Genomic DNA, 18,693 nt, shown 5'->3' on the forward strand with positions numbered 1-18,693 from the left:
TGAGCATGGGCATCATCATTCCGAAGTTGCCATTTTTCTTAGAAACTAACACTTCCCACCCTGGTGATGTCGGCCCGTGGGTGGGCTAGAGGACACGGCTGCGATCAGCTGTTCCAGTAACTTATCTGCAGGGGGTGGATCAGCACAGGTTTGGCTTAACATCCTGTCTCCAATATACAGTACTGATCCACGGACCATTTGGGAGGTTTGACTGCCATTTGTAGAGCAAAGAACTGGAAGTGTGAATTCTGGGGGCCATCGTTAACATTTCTGCTCAGAATTCACCTCAATTATGTTACCAAGCCAGGTGTTCTGTGCTTGAAGGAAACCAGAGAATTCCAAACCCAAATCTAAATACAGACACAGTAAGAGACAAGAGAAAGGGGGTCCTGGCTGTATACAAGGGCTCACAGCTGACAGCTCTTTCCAACAGCATGTTGCCCTAGCAGTTACCAACCATCCATCCATCCATCTGCCCACCCAACATTAAGTTCCAAGCACTGTGCTATAAAGTAGAACAATTGGCGGTGGTGATGACAATAATGAAGATGATGAAAACTGATGTGTGTATGTATTGAGCACTTGGTATGTGGCAGGCATCGTGTTAATCACTTAAAAGTTCTCTCCCATGTTATTCTCGGAGCATTCTAATGAGAAGCACTATTACCATTCCCAGTTCACAGAAGAGGAAACAGACCTTGCGAGATTAAGCAAATGGCCTAAGGGGACACAGCTGATTAGGGGAGACTCAGGTCTTAGACCAAGATCACCTGACTCTGGAACCCTCATCCTGACCCCGTTAAGCTGCCTCCCCAAGTGATTCGTGCCTCCTGCCCTCACATCTGAGATAATTGGAATTAAGAGTTAAAGCCACAATCTTTACTCCAAATTCTCAAACAGAAGATTTACTTTACAGCCAATACTCAAATATCATTCTAGTTTTGCTCTAAGTAATGAGTTGTTAAATGTTCTCCAAGGTTGTGTGTGCTCAGCGTATGTTTCAGGTTTGGTTCATTCCTCAATTCAACCAAAAAAATCCATGTGGCATGTTCATCTCATTGCATATTCAACAGAAGTGTTCATTACTGGTTGGCTTTTCAATAGACTTCCAGTCTCTAACTTACACATGCCTCTTCTGGAATGTACCAGTGGCTTAAAACAAAACTCACTAAATCACAATACTTTCTCTGTTGACAGGGCCTCTGAGCATATCCTGAGTGTATGGTTGAAAGTGGACGTGTACTAGCCCAGTTATAAGGGGATGATTTCCTGGATGGGCTGTCAAATACGGAGTGGGTCACAAGAGGGGCTGATGTAATGTCCTTTCCTAGTGCCTGCTGGTCAACACAGTAATTCTGTCCCTGAAAGGGGCAGTTGAGATTAGCCAGAAAGGCTGGCAGCTGACCTAGAATTGTCCCAAGACAAGTTCCCTCCAGCCCAGAAACCCTGATGCTTGGCACACAACCTTGGAGGCCTTTTTTCTGTCTTGGCCTATTAACTCCACCCACGGCCTTCCAGGAGGGATTGCTAAGGAGTCAGAAAGACCTGGATTCAGATCCTGAGCTGAGCTCGGGCACGTTCCCTGCTCTCTCACCCTCAGTTTCCTTGTCTGGGCAGGAGGAAACAGCTATGTTGCCTCCTAGACGTGTGGTGAGGAGGAACTGCCCCCAGGCACGTGAAGCCTGACACAAGGGACTAGTCTGGGGAGCGGTCACGAGCCATCGCTGTGGGGCAGCTGGTGCATGCCCAGTACTAGGGGATTTGGTGATGGAAAAGAGGCAGTTTCTGCCTTTGAGGGTCTTCCAGTCTGGGAGGAGATGGACAAACAGAAAATACCAATGTAAACTGTGGGAAGTGAAAAGAAGTGATCTCGCACCTTTTTGAATCAAAGAAAAAGCTCAGTTTCACATCCTGTGACCCTGCAAGGGACGCATCTTTTTGCTTTTAGGGGAAGGAACAGCCAAATGAAGAAAGGGCTGAACCGGAGAGGAGCTTAGCTGGAGAGACAAGAGCAGAAGTTAGTGCCACAAGCGTGATCAGAGTTAACGCCGCCGAGATCATTGGCTGGAGGGAAAGAGCATCTAATCTGGGGACTTCTCCAAAGATCCCATTGTCCACCAGCCCCAGGGAGCACCCTCCGGTCTGGGTGGAGAGGTCCTTCCTACTGCCAGCCAGTGGTTTGCCCATCTTAAGAGACGGCGGCTTGCCACCCCGGATGGATGCTACTCGTCTGTAACCTCACGGATTGTTCTTTCGCTTTGATTTACCTTCTCAACTTTGTGTTTTTATCAAGTTAATGAGAATTTATGAAACAGAAAATTCAGCAAAATTCACAGGCATCCAGAGCAGGGCTCTTTAATCTTGGGACCATAGAACCTGACATGAGATTGGATAGGTTCCCCCGATTTTAAATGTAATGAAAGGTTCATGACTTCCTAAGGCCACCAAACTTGGTGGCAGAGGCAGGGCAAAAACCCTCCGCTGTCTTCCCTGTCCAGACATCTGTCCTTCCATTTCTTACTCTTGGATACTTTGGGTGTGCAGTTTCTGCTTCGATTTTCCTTTTACTTCCTATATAATTTAATTTTCTTTTAGAACTATGTTATGAAATAAGGAACAACCAGGTTGAAACCCGGTGACAAGTAACCGGGGCGGAGAGCGCACCTTCTCTGTACTTGGGCTATCGACTTTGAATCTTTTGTCCACCAGATAGTAGAATCTTCATGAATCTCTGCAAATTGGCAGCTTAATTTTACATTTCCAGAGTGGTCAGGGAACATCTCGGCTTGGATCTTTCTCAGTAATACTGGAGCTGGAATCGAGAAATGCGTAGGTCAGTGTTCTTGTCATGGTTGCAAAGAGCTTTACAGTGGGCAAAAGACTCATTTTATCACACTGAATTCTCACAGCAATCCTAAGAGACAGGGGTGATCCTACCCTCCATTTATGGATGAGGAAGTTGAGTCTGAGGGGAGATGTCATTTGCTCAGTTAGAAAGTGAACAAGTTCTAATAGAAAACCCCCACTTTTTATTAAATTCTTTGAGGTCTGTAATGCACAAAGCAAAACAACTTGACTTTTATGGGAGGGACGGGGATGTAGTTACCTAGTCTGCAGGACCTGGGACAAAAAAGATGCTTTTGACCCAGGTCAAAAAAAAAAAATAAATCAGTGTTGGGTATTAGGGAGTGGAATGAAATCTGGACTAGCCAAATAGCGTGGTTAAGCCCTAAGTGTAAATGGCAACTCAACAGAAAGTTACTTTGAAGAATATTCATCCATCTTTCCCCCCATCACACCTGTCTTTGCTGGAGATATCCTAATGGATCTCAGTGAGGCCTGACAGTTTCATTAGCAAGTAAGAACTGTCTGCTTGAATGGAATAGGAGCAATAAAGGAACAATTCCCAGGGGCCAGGCTGAGCTCTTTGAATATCGCTTTTTAAAAATCAAGGATGACAGCTTGGCATACCAGACAAATAATTACCCAGGGAAGCCACTGGGTGGCAGCATAGACTAGAGGAGGATGGCTGACCCGGCCAAGTGGGCAGAATAATTCAAGCGATGAGGTTACTGGAAACGTGGCCTGGGTCTGTTCCAGACCAAGTTCCATAGTCACACAGCTTTGGTAACAAGACGCTACATAATCCACAGCCAAGCTGAAAGTCATCAATACCGAAGCTTTGTTGTCTCAAATTCCACTACTGAAATCTTCACAGCGACAGCACACACTTAGGTAAGAGAATGCATATTTAAAAGCTTGTTTTCTTCCCAGGAAATAGTAACGGGCCACTTGGGTAATAAATACAACTACAGCGTAGCCGAGGGTCCTAACAATATTACGGGAGAAATCAAAGTACACCAAGCACTTATGGGTTTTGCCATCAATGTCACTTTTCCCTGCTCGGCTACGTGCTTGGGGTTCCAGCCTACAGTCTTGACCAAGCCCACCTTCCCACCTGGGACACATTTCTTTGAGGGCCCTTCATGGGTAATTTGCAGGTACCTAATGTCCCTAAGGCTACCAGCCCCATCCACAACCCATTGTAAGTTCTGAAGACAGAAAATCAGGGCGGGGGGGGGGGGCAGCGAGGGAAGATTTAGGGAACAGCATAAAATAGGCAGAACTAAATGAGGCTCTTGGAGAGATGGTAAGCTGGCTCAGACAAGGGGCCTCGGGGCTTTTGGAAGGCCCCTTGTTAGTGTGGGATGGAGGGAGAAACGCAGGTGAAAGAGGGAAATGAGGCGGGAGTGAAGCTAGGTTTCTCTTCTGTGTACTTTCTGGCCAAGGGGAAAGACGTCCTCTGGTGGATGTAAAGCTTTGGTTGTACTAAGCATTGAATATCAGAGCCAAAAAACAAAGGTTCCTCCCTTGACTTGTTGTATTTCTCTCTGAATCATCCAAGTCACCCCCTAACACTGCACTCCCCACCCCCGACCCCAAACACATACACTAATTCCTGCCCATCAGGTTTCTGGTGCCAGACCATCACCCCTGCCCACCCCACCTCCGCTCCTGAAGGCTGTGCTTCTGTGGCTGCAGCCCCCCACTGTCTGGAGGGGCCGAGCATCTCTGGAGACCAAACCCTCCGACAGCACGTGGTCACCCGCATGGTCTTTATCCCATCGTAACAGACAAGAATCCCAGATAGACTGTTTCCCTCTGGGCCGAACCCACTTTAGAGATCTTTTAAAACACTGCTTCATTCTCTAAGCGTTTTAAAACATATTAGAAACCCGGAGGGAAGACCTCCAACCTCTGCAGAAGGCAGGTTTGTGTTTCATCCTCCCTGCCGCCGGGACTGGGGCTGATTTCCTGCTGATGGGGGATAAGGAGCCTGGGTCTCCAAGTCTGAGGACCCAGGTAGGAGGAGAAATTCTCCCCCCAGGTCAGGGAGGGTGCAGCGCTCAGCCCCAGCACAGGCACGTGTGTGACTTCACTGCGGTCCTTTCTGGATGCTACCAGATTTTGTGGGGAGGGAAAGAGCTTGGAAATAAGAGGCTAAAATCCGGGTTATGGGATGGAGTTTGGAGTTGATGCGACTCCCCAGGCAAAGCAGAAGTGACTGCGGTTAACCGGGGCTCTGAAACCCAGAGCAGAGAGCTCGGGGGACTATTGGACTCAAATAGAGAGGAGGGTGAGTTGGAAAGAGATTTTATACTCAACTTTGGAAGAAGCCCCAATACTCAATCAAGCCATGTTTAATGAAAAAAGGATTAAGAGGAGACTCCCAAGTTGTACCTAACTTTCCATAAGTCCTGCTTAGCATGTGTTAAGTAGCTGTTATACTAATTAGCTACACTGATTAATGCTTGTTTCTTTTGTAAAATATTTTTTGAAGGATAACTAAACAGAAAGGCATCGTCATCGTGCCCCCTCAGTGAGACCAGACCACAAGCAGCCTGGATCAGTGGTCCTCCTAGCAGATCACCTGGGAACTTGTTAGAAATGTACTTTCTCCTGCATCAGAAACTCTGGGGTGGGGCCCAGCAACCAGTGTTTTAACAAGTCCCCCGGGTGGTCCTGAGGCTGCTCAAGTTTGAGATCCACGGGCCCACATGCCTGGCTGTGTCATCACGGTCACAGCATTGACGCCCACAGTGGACATTCACCTTCATTGCAAAGGACTCGGAGGACACAGGAACTGGACGTCAGGTCAATAAACCCAAACATCAACAATGATAGAAAGCAACAGGGCCTCACCTCTTCCTTCACTTTTGCAAGGTGGCCTTTGGGGGTCCTTTTGCTCACTGGTGTGAGATACTGATGTCTCAGGTTTAGGACTCCCTTTAAGGACAGAGTTCTTTCTGATGTTTTCCTTCTCTTCCAACCTCAGCCTCAGGGCGGCAACCCTGGAGAGAATTTTCTTCCTCACTCCCTCAGCCAGATGTCCACTTCCTGGGGTTTCCCACTTCTTCTCCGCCTCCTCTGACCTGGTCACTGCTGGGGTTGCCCTGGGGAAGCTGCCAGTCTGGGACGCCCTGTGGCCAGTCTCCTCCCTCGACTTCTTCCCGCGGCCCAGGGTGGAGCCCTGTTGACTGGGGTCCTGCAGCATCTCAGGAACCTTCTCTGATACACATTCTCCAGAAGTGAACGCCAACATCACTGCCGGGGAGTCAGGTGTGCTTGTGGGCTTGGTTTCCCCAGCTGGGGGCGCCTCTACTTTTTGTCTCTCAGTTTTGTGGCTTCTGGAAGAGTCTGTGATGCTTCCTTCAGGGGATGGAGTAAAAGATCCCTGAGGAAGACCGCCAACGGGGGGCAAATATTTCCCACGCTCAGTCTCAATAGCTCCCCTTTCCTTCGAGCCAGAAAATGTGTGTTGATGGTTTCTGGGCTCCACTACATCATTCTCAGGGGTGTCATGACTTTGACCTGTGGAGCTGTGAGTAGCAACTCCAACGGATGCGGGAGTCATTACTGCAAGATGGCTAGAAAGAGGTAATGTGGGGGAAAGGAACTCTGCTTTGTTGTTTGCATTTTGTTCAGCCTCCCCTAAGTGCTCCTCACTGACTTGTTTTTGGCTCCTGCCGCATCCACTTGGAATTGTTGCCCGACCTTTGCCAGGACCCGGGACTTGCAAGATGGCAGACTGCATGCCCACCCGTGCTTTGTCATGTCGACTTTGGTCTGCCTCCCCTCTTCCACAGTCCTCTGGGCTTTGGTTGACGCTGTTTTCACTTGGAATGGTTTCCCCACCTTGCTGGGGGCACGGAACTTGCAAGGTGGCAGGTTGGACTTCCACCCTCTGGCCCAAGTTTCCATCATTCAGTTGACTCTCCACTCTCATGACCCTCAGTGTGGATTTGGAAGGCCCTGGTGTTTCTGCCCTCGTCCACTCCATCATCCCTGTTTCATTGACGGGATCTACAGATGACTCTAAGATTTTAGGGCAGGTCAGGGACTGTTTAAGGAAGGCAGGGCCATCCATCTTGTGTTGGTTTTGACTCATATTAACACTTTCCTTCCTTCCAGTTTTAGAAGTCCCTGAGAACAAGTCTGTGACACATAATTCCTTTTCATCTACCGGATCCACAGACGACTCCAGAAGTCTGGGTTGGCTCAGATACTGGGAAGACAGACTACTCCACCATGCACTGCTTGTTCGGTCTCTGCTTTCATGGATTCCTCTGTTATTAGCAAGGGCCGGGACAGACTCAGCCCGGGGACTGCAGGCCGATGCTGTTTCAGAGGAATCCAGTTTCGGCACAGCAGCATCTGCCTTCACAACGTCAGATACAGCCCAGGCCCCGTCAGAAATCATGAGACCACCTTCCGATTCCTTGCACTTAGCATCTGTCAGTTGTCTTGGTGGCCACGTCTCTGAAATCGATGCCTCCAGAGTTATAATCTTCAGCTTTTTACCTGCTTCCCAGTATCCTGGGACACTCTTTTCAGATGCCTCCAGAAGGCTATCAGAGAGAGGTGGAACACTGCTCAGAGCTAGGCTGTCATCTTTCACGGTGGATTCAGCCACCACAGACACACTGGTCTCCAAACCCAAGCTCTGCCCTCTTTCCTCCCTGAAATTGTCTGATGAGTGGTGCAAGGGGACCAGGTTTATTTCCCCTTGCACAGATGTCACGGGCAAGCTTTCTTGGAAACTATCTTTAGCAGAACCCTGGTGGGGCTGGCTCTCCTGCTGGAGCCTCTGTGTTGTTTCACTTCCTTTTTCTTGTAAATTCTCCCCAAGACTCCTAGGGTCTGCTCTGTCCAAGGTCTGGCTCCTCCTTCCAGACTGGTTATCCACCTGCAGCAGGGAACTACAGAAACTCTCTCCCTCTGGGAGCTGAGGGACGTGGACACGGACCCCTGGCCCACTGGGAGCCACACAAGGCAGCTCTTTTGACGATTCGAGTGTGGAACTGTTTAAAACATGACCCAATTGTACACTGGAGGGAAGCTGGGAAATACTTTCAACCGGTGCCCAAGGTGAACTCTCCTCAGAGCCATCTGCATGGCTGTTCCCGGCAATTGAAACAGGGATGTGTTTGGTGCAGTGGACTCTAGTGGCAGTGGGAACAGCTGAGGTGTCCCCTCTCTCCCTGGTCACCTCCAAATGGTCAAGATTAGCAGTTAGTGTTGTTGGCTTCTCCTGCGGAAGCTTCGCTATTGAGTTATGACTGGCAGGTGCGTCTGCGGTGTCTGGGGCACTGGTACTGGAGCTCTCGTCACTGCCTTCTTTAAACCATACATGAGAGTCATTCTCAGAAGATCGAGTCTGGCTTTCCTCAAGCCCCTCTGAGTTCCTGGGGCTCAGCCTCCCCTGGCCAGCCCCTACTGTGGAGGTCAATGTGGAGGTGGAATTCTCCCCCTTGACTAGATTTTCCCCGGTGGCACGTTTACTGGCTTTTTGTGAAATGTCCCAGGTGAAAGTACTGATAAAAAGAGGGGATGGGGCCGAGTGTCTGTCATCGCTGCCTTCACATGTGGACAGCGGCGGCTCAGAACCTCGTGTTTGAAAAAGAACATCCAGTGTCTTGTCGTCAGGAGAACATAAATCAGATCCTTGGCTTTGACCTGCCAGCTCTAAGTCCATGGAGCAAATTTCTTGAGGCAAATATTTACCAACTGGGGCTCCAACAGGAGAACCCAAGGTATCACATGTTTCATGGTCACCTGCTTCAAGACGCTCTAGCACACACGTTGTTGCTCTGTCCCTTGGCCCATCAGACACAGTTTCCAGCGTAGGGACGGTATGTGCGAGCTCAGGGGTGGCAACTGAGAAAGCCTGGGGCTCCCCGGGGTCAGCCCTGTTCTCTGGGGGGAGGTGCTTTGACAGCGCACAGAGGGGCGTGTTTTCGGTCCTGGCTTCTGGGATGCTCAGATCACGTCCTCGGTCTCCCCAGGAACGTCTAGGTGTCTTGTCTTCTCTATGTTGACTTTCTCTGTGCTGTGGGCCTTGGGCAACTCTTTCTACCGCCAGGCATTGGGCCAGTGATGTGTTTTCCTTATTGATTCCTAAGATGCAGGAGGAGTCTGTTGTGGTCCCAGTAAGTGCAGACTCTGAGAAAGCTGGCATCCGGCTGAGGAAGACTTGCTCCCTGACCATTTCCTGACCTCGCACCTAGAAGACGAAGAGTCATATTAATAGAATTGTTCCTGGGAGAGCCCACAATAGGGCGTAACTGCAATCCCAAGGGTGTTAATCCTTGATGACTATTAATATCAAACAACAAGTGTAGCAGGAATGATCAAAATCTAACCATTAATCCCCAAATCCTCTAGCTATTAAGAGACTGCCTAAATAAATGCAAATTTAAGTAACTGTATGTTCCAGGGGGATCCTTGATCAAATTCCCCATTATAAGCAAAAAGCATCCTGACATTTAATGATTTTTCTCTCAGGAAAAAAGATGGAAATAAATTGCTTGTTAACTTTTTTGATCAAAGTCGCAAGAACTTGTGTGAATCTTTCCAGAAGGAAACCTCACATGATCATAAACAAATGAAATACACAGTGCTTGTAAAGTAGCCCAGTCTTTGTCCCCCAAGGAGGCCAGCTTGCTGGTTCATTATGTCACTGAAGAACAGAGAGGCAGGACCTTTGAGTGTGCCTCGAAGTAACAGGGTTATGACTGGCCGTCAACGCTGCCAATCACTTCTGCCCAGGAAGGTGAAAATCTTGGACCGCCTCCCCCCAGATGCCCTGTGGCAGGCAAACCACGCCCACAAGAAGTCGAGGGTTCAGGATGGTTCAAGGTTTGGGGAAGAGAGAAAGAGACAGGGAGAGAGACAAAGTGAGGGAAGGAGGAATAAGTCTCACACTGTGAGGACTGAGCCCATCATGGTGCTATCTCACTGTTTTGTGGTGTTGGATATCGTTCAAGGAAGCGAACTCCTTGATTAAATTCTTGCGTCTTAAAACTGTTAGCTCAATTATTTCAAAAATACCAAGATTATGCCCAGCCAAGGAGAAAAGAACTGCTGCCAGTTTTTGGCAAGCAAGTCCACCTTTGCCCCCCAGGACTCCTGCCTTGAAGCAGCCCATTCAAATGAGTGGGAATCGATGACTGGGTCTGAAGAGGGAAGGACAGTCTCTCTCCCCGAGGGCACGACGTGGAGCCGGAAGGTTCCTGGGCCCAGTGCAGCCCCAGAGCCCTAACGCTTACTCCCATCAATCCTGTGTGAGATCGGTCAGCTCCTTACACACCGCCAGCAGCACACAGGACAGCTGTGCAACCACACCTCTCTGCGTTGTGCCTCAAAGCTGCTTGCTGCCAGTGATTCACCTCCCATTTTCTCCTTAAATCTCCCCGGGTGTTCATTTAACTCAGATTTTATTGGCATGAGTGCTAACTGAACAAGAAGTTTAGTATAATATCCTGTGCTATGCACTCCATGAGTGCTGGGACCGTACTTCAAGTCAAATATTGGCTGAATACCCTCCAGTGTGCTAGGGAGCAGCCCAGGTGATGGACACGATACAGGCAGATGCCACCTGCAGGGAACTCCCGTTCTGTGCTGTCCTCAAGGCCCGTTAGAGTGGTTAGCACTAGCCTAGCACATGCTCAAAGAACCAGGAAACGAGTCATATCTACCCGGCTTCACCCATCAAACCTCTAAGTTTGAAAGGGTTTGGGTCTTCATCTGCTCCTGGCCTTTGGGACAACTCGATCTTAAGAGCCATGTTCACATCTCAGTGTTTCCAAAAAGGACTCTTTTACCCCACCATATTAAAAGGGAAAACAAAGATTTGAGAAATAAGGTTTTTAAAGTGTCCAGGTGTTTAGTGTGTCCCTGGTTTCACCTCTATACCCAAATATCCATCACATGTAGAGAATGTTCATTTGCTAGCTCGGTTCAGATTTTGTATAATGAGCTACATAGCACAAACGTGCTGAACTATTGAGCCTAGAAAGTGTGGGTAGTTTCCTGGTCATGATTTGAGGTGTGCGGGGAGATTGTCAGATCAAAACCACCACGACCCTCTCCTGAGCCTTCCTCCCCTGCCTGAATTTCCACTACCTATGTCAGCCCTTTATTTTAAGATCTTGCCATCACAACATCAATCGGTGCCAACAGACATTTATGGGGTAGCTGCTATGTGTAGAATTCTCTGCCAGGCACTGCAGTTTTTCCCAAGGGCCTTAGTTAAAGTCACTGTTAGTTACTGGGATGTTACCCATCCCTTACTAGCGTATCAGAGGCTGTTAGCTAAAAGACTAACACTTGGAGAGGATGAGACAAGACAAATAAGCTTTGATTATTACGGTGGTTTGGTCATTAGAAGATACAGCCATGGTATCATGCCTTGATTTACAAGACAGTCATATATATACGCAACTCCTCCCCTCTCTTGCTTCTGAAGTAAAATCCCACTTTAAATAGCCTAGTGAAGCCCCACATGTAAATATGGAGAAGCCTTGACCATGTGAAATTCATCCACTTGTCAAGTATTTACTGAGCAAGTTCTAGAGACCGTGCTCTGTTCTAAGGACTGCGGAGGCACCAGGGACGGTGACAGACTGCTGGCCTTTCGGAATTTAGGTTCAAGCAACAAGCCATACAAGCTGGTCCACTGCTGATGTAAAATTCCATAAAACGAGACTTAAGCAATGGGATCTTCAGAGTGGAGCCTGTAACCATCCAGGACATACTTGAAGCTCATGGCACGGGTTCCAAGGGCAGGCTCCTCGGAGGCCAAACTCAAAGGGAAACCACAGGCTCACACCTTTCAAGTGAGTCAGACCTGTCTTTAGGGGGCGATCTCTGCAGTCATTGTGAAAGCACTCCAGCCAGCGATTCTCCTGCTGTGAGCTCTTCTCATCGTGGAGTGAGTGGTGAGACCCAGGTGGTTTTGTTACGCAGGAAAGTTGTTCTCATCCAGGTGAGGAGGGGCCTTGAGGGCTCTAGCAAGAAACTCAGTGTGCTGTATGGACTCAGACCGGCCACCTGGCTTAGTTCAGTCCCAGATTGCATGCATGACCCCGAGTAAACTCTTGGGCCTCTCTGACCCTCTGTCTCCTCCTCTAAGGCTAACTACACGCATGTCAACGCTATCCTGTCAAATGCCCTCGCTTGACATTCGTTGCCCTTGTTCTCTATGAAAAGAAAGCAGTGGCTAAGGAAGACGGGGCAACTGTGATGAGCAGAGCCATTCACTTAGGGCTTTATGTCACTTTCTCGTTTAATTGGTAAAGATCTGGACTCCTGATACCATCATCGCCGCTTTACTGATGAGGTCAGTAGCCTGGGTCCAACCAGACAGAAACCCACGGGCCACACGGAGGCGTGTGGAGGGGTTGGATGTGGGCGCAGGCAGGAGGCCTTCAGAGCGGGCTGGCTGCGCGGAGCTGTGGTCTGAGTAGAGGTCACTCTACTAGGCGGTCACTAGGCCAAGGCTGCAAGGCCACAGGAGGACCACACCCCCATGTCCCCTCAACCAGCACTGGAAGTGACAGGAGTCCTCTTCGCTCCTGCACCCCCCAACACTGAGAAGCCTTCACATCGCACTTGCTTTAAGGGAAAAGTGGTGACTGAAATTTTGTGATCACTAAGCATGCTCTGAAGGCGCATTGGAACTGAGAGGCAGTAAACCGAGAACTGGCAGTGTGGGATCCCTCGTGCCCCAGGCTAGAATCTCCCCAGGGTCCCACAGTCAATGGCAGAACCAGGGCTTAAAGCTAAGTCTGTCTGACTTTAAAGCCCTTTAATTCAGGTTTTCTAATAAAAGTTAAAGCTGAACCCCACCCAAGGGCTGGGAATGCCCCCTACTTTAAACCCAGAACTTCTGAGCTCCCAAGCCACTTTGGGGATAAGACTAAATGGCCCTTACTCCTTAACATGACCATTTATCAGCTTCCTCCCAAGCTCTAAGGGCAGGGCTGTGTTATTCTTTGAATTTTCAGAAGCTTAGCATATAGTAGGGACTCAAGTAATAGCGCTGAGTGAATAAACAACATATGAATGAATCCAACAAGGGGGAGGGTGGACCAGACTTGGTAACACTTGCAAGCCTGTTTTCAAAAGCAGCATTAGGCTTGAAAATTTACAGTCTGCTTACATAGTGGTCTCCAAACCCCATCCCTATCCAACACACCCCTGATTCTACAACATTGTTTCTATTTGTTGGCTTTTCCACAAATTCTGCCTCTTAAGTGTGTCTTCCATGGATCCATGGAAGGTGCGTGGCCTCTTCACCCACCCTACGATCTTCAGGGTAATCCAAATCATTAGTGGGAGTGTCCTGGATGCCACCAAGTGCATGACACCAGTCTGAGTATCTAACAATAGAAAGTGGTATGAGAGAAGATCCCTCTTCTCAGGTAGCTTATAATCCAGCAGAAGAGACAAGATGTACGTGGAAAAGAAACAGCAGTTCTTGACACACTGTGCTAACAGCCAAGTGGATGGAATCGAACAAACAGGGCTGCTCCAGGAGTGGAAGGGAGGTCAACACCAAGTCCTCCTCCTCCACTCAATGGATGAGACCCCTGCAGTGCAAAACCCAGAGGTTATTCGTATCAATTCTTTAGATAATTCTTGGACACTTCAGTGCAGTCTCAGGAACTTTCCCTACTGATGAAGGCAGACGTGGTAGAGCTGCTGGTTGACTAACTCAATGTCATCCTCAAACCCCCTTCTCCTTTGCCACCTCCAACTAAAGAGGCGTAAAAACCGCATTCCCTCCCAGCCTCCTGCACAGAAGGGGCCAAGGGGTCTGTTTCTGGCTAATAAGATGTAAGGGGAATTTCACTACGGAACTTCCGGGGAAGCTCTGCTTTCTTTACAAAGTACAGACGTGGTGGGTGCCTTGCCTACCCACTTCCTTCTTCCTGTGAAGATGTGATGCCTGCAACCATCACCTTCCAGGCATGAGGCAACCAGCCTGAGAATGAGAAGCCAACACACTACGGCTGGTGGAGCAGAAAGGACAGACGTGGGAGCTGGCAAGCATCCTCAAGCCATCGGAACAACACTGAGACCTCCTACCCCAGACTTCTTGGGACGTGAATAACAGAGGTCCTTATGTTTGAGGCTGATAGTGCTTGGTTGTTCTGTTAACGGCAGCTAAAAGCTTTCCTAATGGAGACAAGAGGAGAGAATATGGCTGGGGGTGAAGAACAGGCATGGGTGGTTTGCCTGGAGCCCTTTGGGAGGCACCGGGCAGCTTCAGGCAGGGATTAGCTTGAAGGACAGTGTCACAAAGGGCACGGTGTGTGGCTCCCGGACAGGGTGCTCAGGAGCTGGTCAAAATGCCAAGGGATCAATAGGGCCTAGGGCAAGGTGAACTTGAAGTAGACGGGGGTTGGGAGGATGGGGAAATGTGAGAAGATGGATCGAAGAGGAGGCCACATTCGACCACCCAAGGGCCAGCAGAGTTCAGCCGGGCGTTACTGCCACGTGCCCGCCCTGTCCTCTCATGGGACAGCTTTAACTCCTGTTCCTTTTTTCAGTGTTCTTTGAATATTCTTTCTCCCTTATCTGGATTAGGTTCAGATAGTACCATGTCCTTCAACGGTTGTCTGCACCTCATCAGTTTCCCCCTGTGGTTCCAGGAATCTCTAAACGGGACGCCGACCGTCCTGGGCTGGCTGCAGCCTCACCCATGGCTAACCTTTCCTAAATATCTGCTGAGCCCTCACTCTGGGGCACAGAGTCATTTGGTCATTTGTCACTAGATAGATCAAATCCATACCACCTGGGGTGGCAAAACTGAAAATAGCCCGGTCTCCAGCCAAAGAAAGCTTAAAGGCAAACTGGAATATTTCAAGAACTTGAGTTTATTTTTAGGAGTTGCTGGGATGCCCAGAAAGGAGCTTCACTTAAGGCTCTGAATGTCCAAAGAACACAGAATAAAGAGGACACTTATCTAAAATCCCCAGTCCGGAACACCTCTGTCATGTGACCAGTCCCTTCCTCATTCCAGGCCCTCCTGGGAGACAATCTTCAGCCAGCTGGCATTACAATACTGTCCTGATTTCATGGGAAAGTCATGGGGTTTGTAAAAACCAAATTTGATTTCTTGGGAGAAGATTGGGTTTCCATGACGAATGCCCTTTCCTAGGGCTAAGGGGCTCTCTCTGCATTCAGTGCAATCTTCGCCTGGTAGCATAGCACGAGCCAGAGTCCTGGAGCACAAGCCAGGAGCTTGTGTGTGTGTGTGTGTCTCAGGTGAGGTAAGTACCAGCACTGCTACGGATAATCACTAAGCCCTGTGTAGCCCTTAACCCCCGGCAGGTGCTGCTCTAAGTGCTTTACATGCATTAATACAGTTAATGTTTGCAAAATGGCATTGAAGTGTATGCCTTTGGGACTTTGGGTTGTGTAATGTTAGGGAGAAATACCAGCTATTCTAACACCTGAGAAGACCATTTCGTGGCAAACTCCCAAGTATGATGGCCCGGAAAGGAAGCGGTCTTCCTTTCCTGCGTGTAGCTTTGTTTCCCTGCATCCGAGAGTGAGTTTGCTGGGAGAGGAGAGGGAGCTTTGATTTCCATACATGCAAAACATCAGAAAAGTGGAATTGGGGAGATCAGGGATTTTTCTTGAATGCCGCCAAGCATTTCTGAATACCCTTCAGGTTTTTTGCTGCGTCCTGAACAGACTGGCGCTTGGAAGAGGAGGTGACGGGGAAGAGCAGAGGGACGGACTGAGACCCAGGTGTTGGTCCTGGATCTGCTGCGACCTGGGAAACGGCTCTAGAAGAGTCAGATCTGAGGCTGTTTCTACCACAGTAAAGTGAGAGGGTTGGAGAGGATTTCCCTCCCACCCCCACCCCCAGCCTTGTTAGCGTCAGTGTTCTGGGACCTGCTGCTGTGGAAACACCACAAACATTGAAGTAGGGCTTAAACCTCACCTTTCATTTGGAACTGGGTTTTCCTTTGACTCCTAAGGCTTCTAAGATCTGCCTCTTTGAACTATGAGACTTGTTAGGGGAAAGGACACAGAGGTAGACTGACTCAGGATGAGCCAGTGGGGGCCCAGAGAGGACCAGGGAAGAGTGGGCTGGAGAACGGGTCACCGTGGGTCTCGTGCTCTGATTCCCAGCTCCTGTCTAGCTCCTCTATGTGGTCAGTGCCCCATCTTTTCTGTAGGCTGTGCTGCCCTGTGTCAGCATATGTGCCCCGAGTTCTGGAAGCTCACAGCCCACACCAATGAAAACCATCACGGCCACACAAGGGAGGAACAGTAGCTGTCAGCCTCAAAGTTTTGCTCATCCTTTTTGGGGTTGAGGAAAGTTATGGCTTCTACCCGGAAAGTCTTGTTCCCCACCTCCGCCAATTTTGCATGTAATTTCCAGGGCTTCCAGACCCTCCTGAGCCCTTTGATTTCTCTCCTCAAGGTCCCCGAGGCCACGGGATGAATCCCAGCTGTGGGTCCTGAGCTGTGGGGTGAGGGGCGTGGTACTCTTTTCCTCCCACAGACGGAAGCTTCTCGGCAGATTTCCGACTGGATAACAAGGGCGGAGGTGGGGGGCAGATTAAACCTTAGTCAGGTTCTAGGAGAGTGTTTTCAAATCAATCTTTTTACAGTTTCTAGAATTTGTGAGCAAAATCAAAACCAAGGTAGTAGCGACTACCCTACTTCACTGACGATACGTGGGACAGAGCAAGTTCTTGCGAACTTTAGAAACAGGAAATACTTGTCATGGTTACTACACTACTACCTGCCTATTCAGCGAGGCTTCAAAGCATACAGGGTGACAGTATTTGGCACCTGGAAAATCTGAACATAAATATAGGTAAGGTTGCCTGTCTCAGGTGGTCATTACAAAAAAGGAGGAGAAAATGCAGGCTTGGGGCTTGAAAGTCCCTGACGTGCTATGTTTCTTCAAGTCAGTAGCAGGACAGCTTTATGTCCTCAGGGTTGGCTTCTGGTTAAACAGGAATTATCTCCCAAGACAGTACAGTTCCTCAGACAGCTTTGCTTAGCAGGAGGATGTTTCCTTTCATGAGACAGTAGGATTCACGAGGGAGGGGATTGTCTTATTCAGCAGGGTACAAGGCACACAGTGGGCACTCAGAAGAGGTCAAATGAGTAAAACATCCAACCAGTCTGTTCTTGGATCCTCGTCCCTTTGCTGATAGAGGCAGGAAGGGTCTGTCCCTTCAGAACCTGGCTCTCACTCTGTCGAGGTACTAGATCTTCTACCTGATAAATTCCCCGCGGGTCCTGCGTTTTGGCTAATGGGAAATTCTACTAAACTGACTCTTCACCGCTAATAGTGATGTGCTGTGCTGGCCTCAATCTTTAGATTTAAATGGAAACCATCTGTTTTGAATAGAAAGAAGCACCTCTTGTTTTAACCATGAGCAAATGAGGTTCCAAATATATATCCCCCAGAAGACATCAGCAGCTATCTAGAAGACAGAGGGCACTAGGTATCGAAGGTGGGGGTGTCCAGTTCATCAGGAGGCAGTTGTAAAGTTACTACTTGCAACTGAAAAGTTTAAACAGCCGTACTTTCAAGAGGAAGGGAATCAAAGGCAGGGGAGGTGGGAGGGGCAAGATTAGAAATTCAGGCACCTTTTCTGTTGGAGCCAAAAATCAACTTTCCCTTGAAGATGGAAAGAAAATGGATGGTTCACAGAGAAGCTTTTGCAAAGCTAAGGTTGTTGGGGGAAAGACTTATGAAAAGGAAGTGTCTGGAATTCAATGCAGTGATTTGAGCTAAGAAGGCAAGAAGTACTGAGCTGGTATTTGTACTTAAGGCGGCTTGTGGATTCACACTTCTAACTACTTGTACGTGTGAGGAAAGCCAGTCCCTTTACTTTTCTCCCTCTGGCACTGATCCATCTCCCCGACCACGTGTAGGGTGTGGGAGGGTGAGTGGGGAAGCGTTCCCTCTCACTACGCAACCCCTGACCAGTAACTGGGACAGTCCTTTGGGGGAGCACGCAGGCCCTTAGTTCTGCTCCCCCGCAAGCCGGTGTCTGAGTCACCCGTGGCTGGCCAGGCCCCAGGTGGGAAGCAGGGAAAACAGCTCCCGTCCTCACGGTTTCCCTTAACTTGTTCTAACACAGCCCCGAAGTCAGGAGAAGTGATGTCGGGGTCACGAGCCCCGCTAGTGCCTGACTGTCAGCATGTCTGTCCCAGCATCTGAGGGCTGGGTGCCCTTGTCCGCCCCTCACACCTTTGCAGAGATAAGGCTCCAATCTAGTAAGGAACTCAGACAACTCCTCCTCCAAGCCCCACTTTGAAGATTATGCTCCTGCTTAAATGAAAACACCTGCTTCTTTTCCTGTTTGCTGTCCTCATTACAACCTGACCACCATCTCCCCCTCTTCCCCAGGCCACCCGTGAGTCCCGAGCTGCTTTGGAAGAGACAGAAATAGAAGTTTTTGTTTTTCCTGGTAATTCCCTTTACACAGCATTAGAAATTAGGGCTTTTCCCTAGGACTTCAGGAACAAATGATCATGAGCTGGGTGACTTGAGAGCACATTCTTAGTTTTAGAGGCCAGAAGTGTGGTAGACAGAAATAGGGGGAAAGTTTTTTTCTGGTAATTCCTTCTACACACTATTAGAAATTAGGGCTTTTTCCTAGAACTTCAGAAAATTATCACAAGTTGGGTGACTTGAGAGCACGTTCCTAGCTCTAGAGGCAGAAGTGTGGAACCAGGGCGCCCCTGCGCTCCCCCTGAGGCTCTAGGAAGAAACTTTCCTTGTCCTTTGACCTCAGCTGCTGACATCTGCACAGACCCTCCTGCCTCGCATTCTGAGGCTCCAGAGGTAGAAGCCTGAGGGGAAGC

At 49.1% G+C, this 18,693-nt stretch overlaps 1 protein-coding gene across 7 annotated transcripts in view; it reads right to left on the minus strand.

The window, feature by feature from the left end:
- ALPK2 (alpha kinase 2) overlaps nucleotides 1-18,693 on the minus strand; it is a 98,102-nt gene that overhangs the window by 25,417 nt on the left and 53,992 nt on the right. For 6 of the 7 annotated variants that reach the window (XM_045521476.2, XM_074355442.1, XM_010961302.3 and 3 more), the window contains 2 exons: nucleotides 5,704-9,064; nucleotides 2,665-2,812 (listed from right to left, as the gene is read on the minus strand). In XM_045521476.2, coding sequence (XP_045377432.2) covers nucleotides 2,665-2,812; nucleotides 5,704-9,064 — 3,509 coding nt within the window. Of the gene's footprint in view, nucleotides 1-1,876; nucleotides 1,998-2,664; nucleotides 2,813-5,703; nucleotides 9,065-18,693 lie in introns of all 7 variants that reach the window. The other variant, XR_012503357.1, reaches the window with a different exon arrangement.

The sequence above is a fragment of the Camelus bactrianus genome, chromosome 30 (genome assembly GCF_048773025.1).
Source record: "Camelus bactrianus isolate YW-2024 breed Bactrian camel chromosome 30, ASM4877302v1, whole genome shotgun sequence".
NCBI classification, from domain to species: Eukaryota; Metazoa; Chordata; class Mammalia; order Artiodactyla; family Camelidae; genus Camelus; species Camelus bactrianus.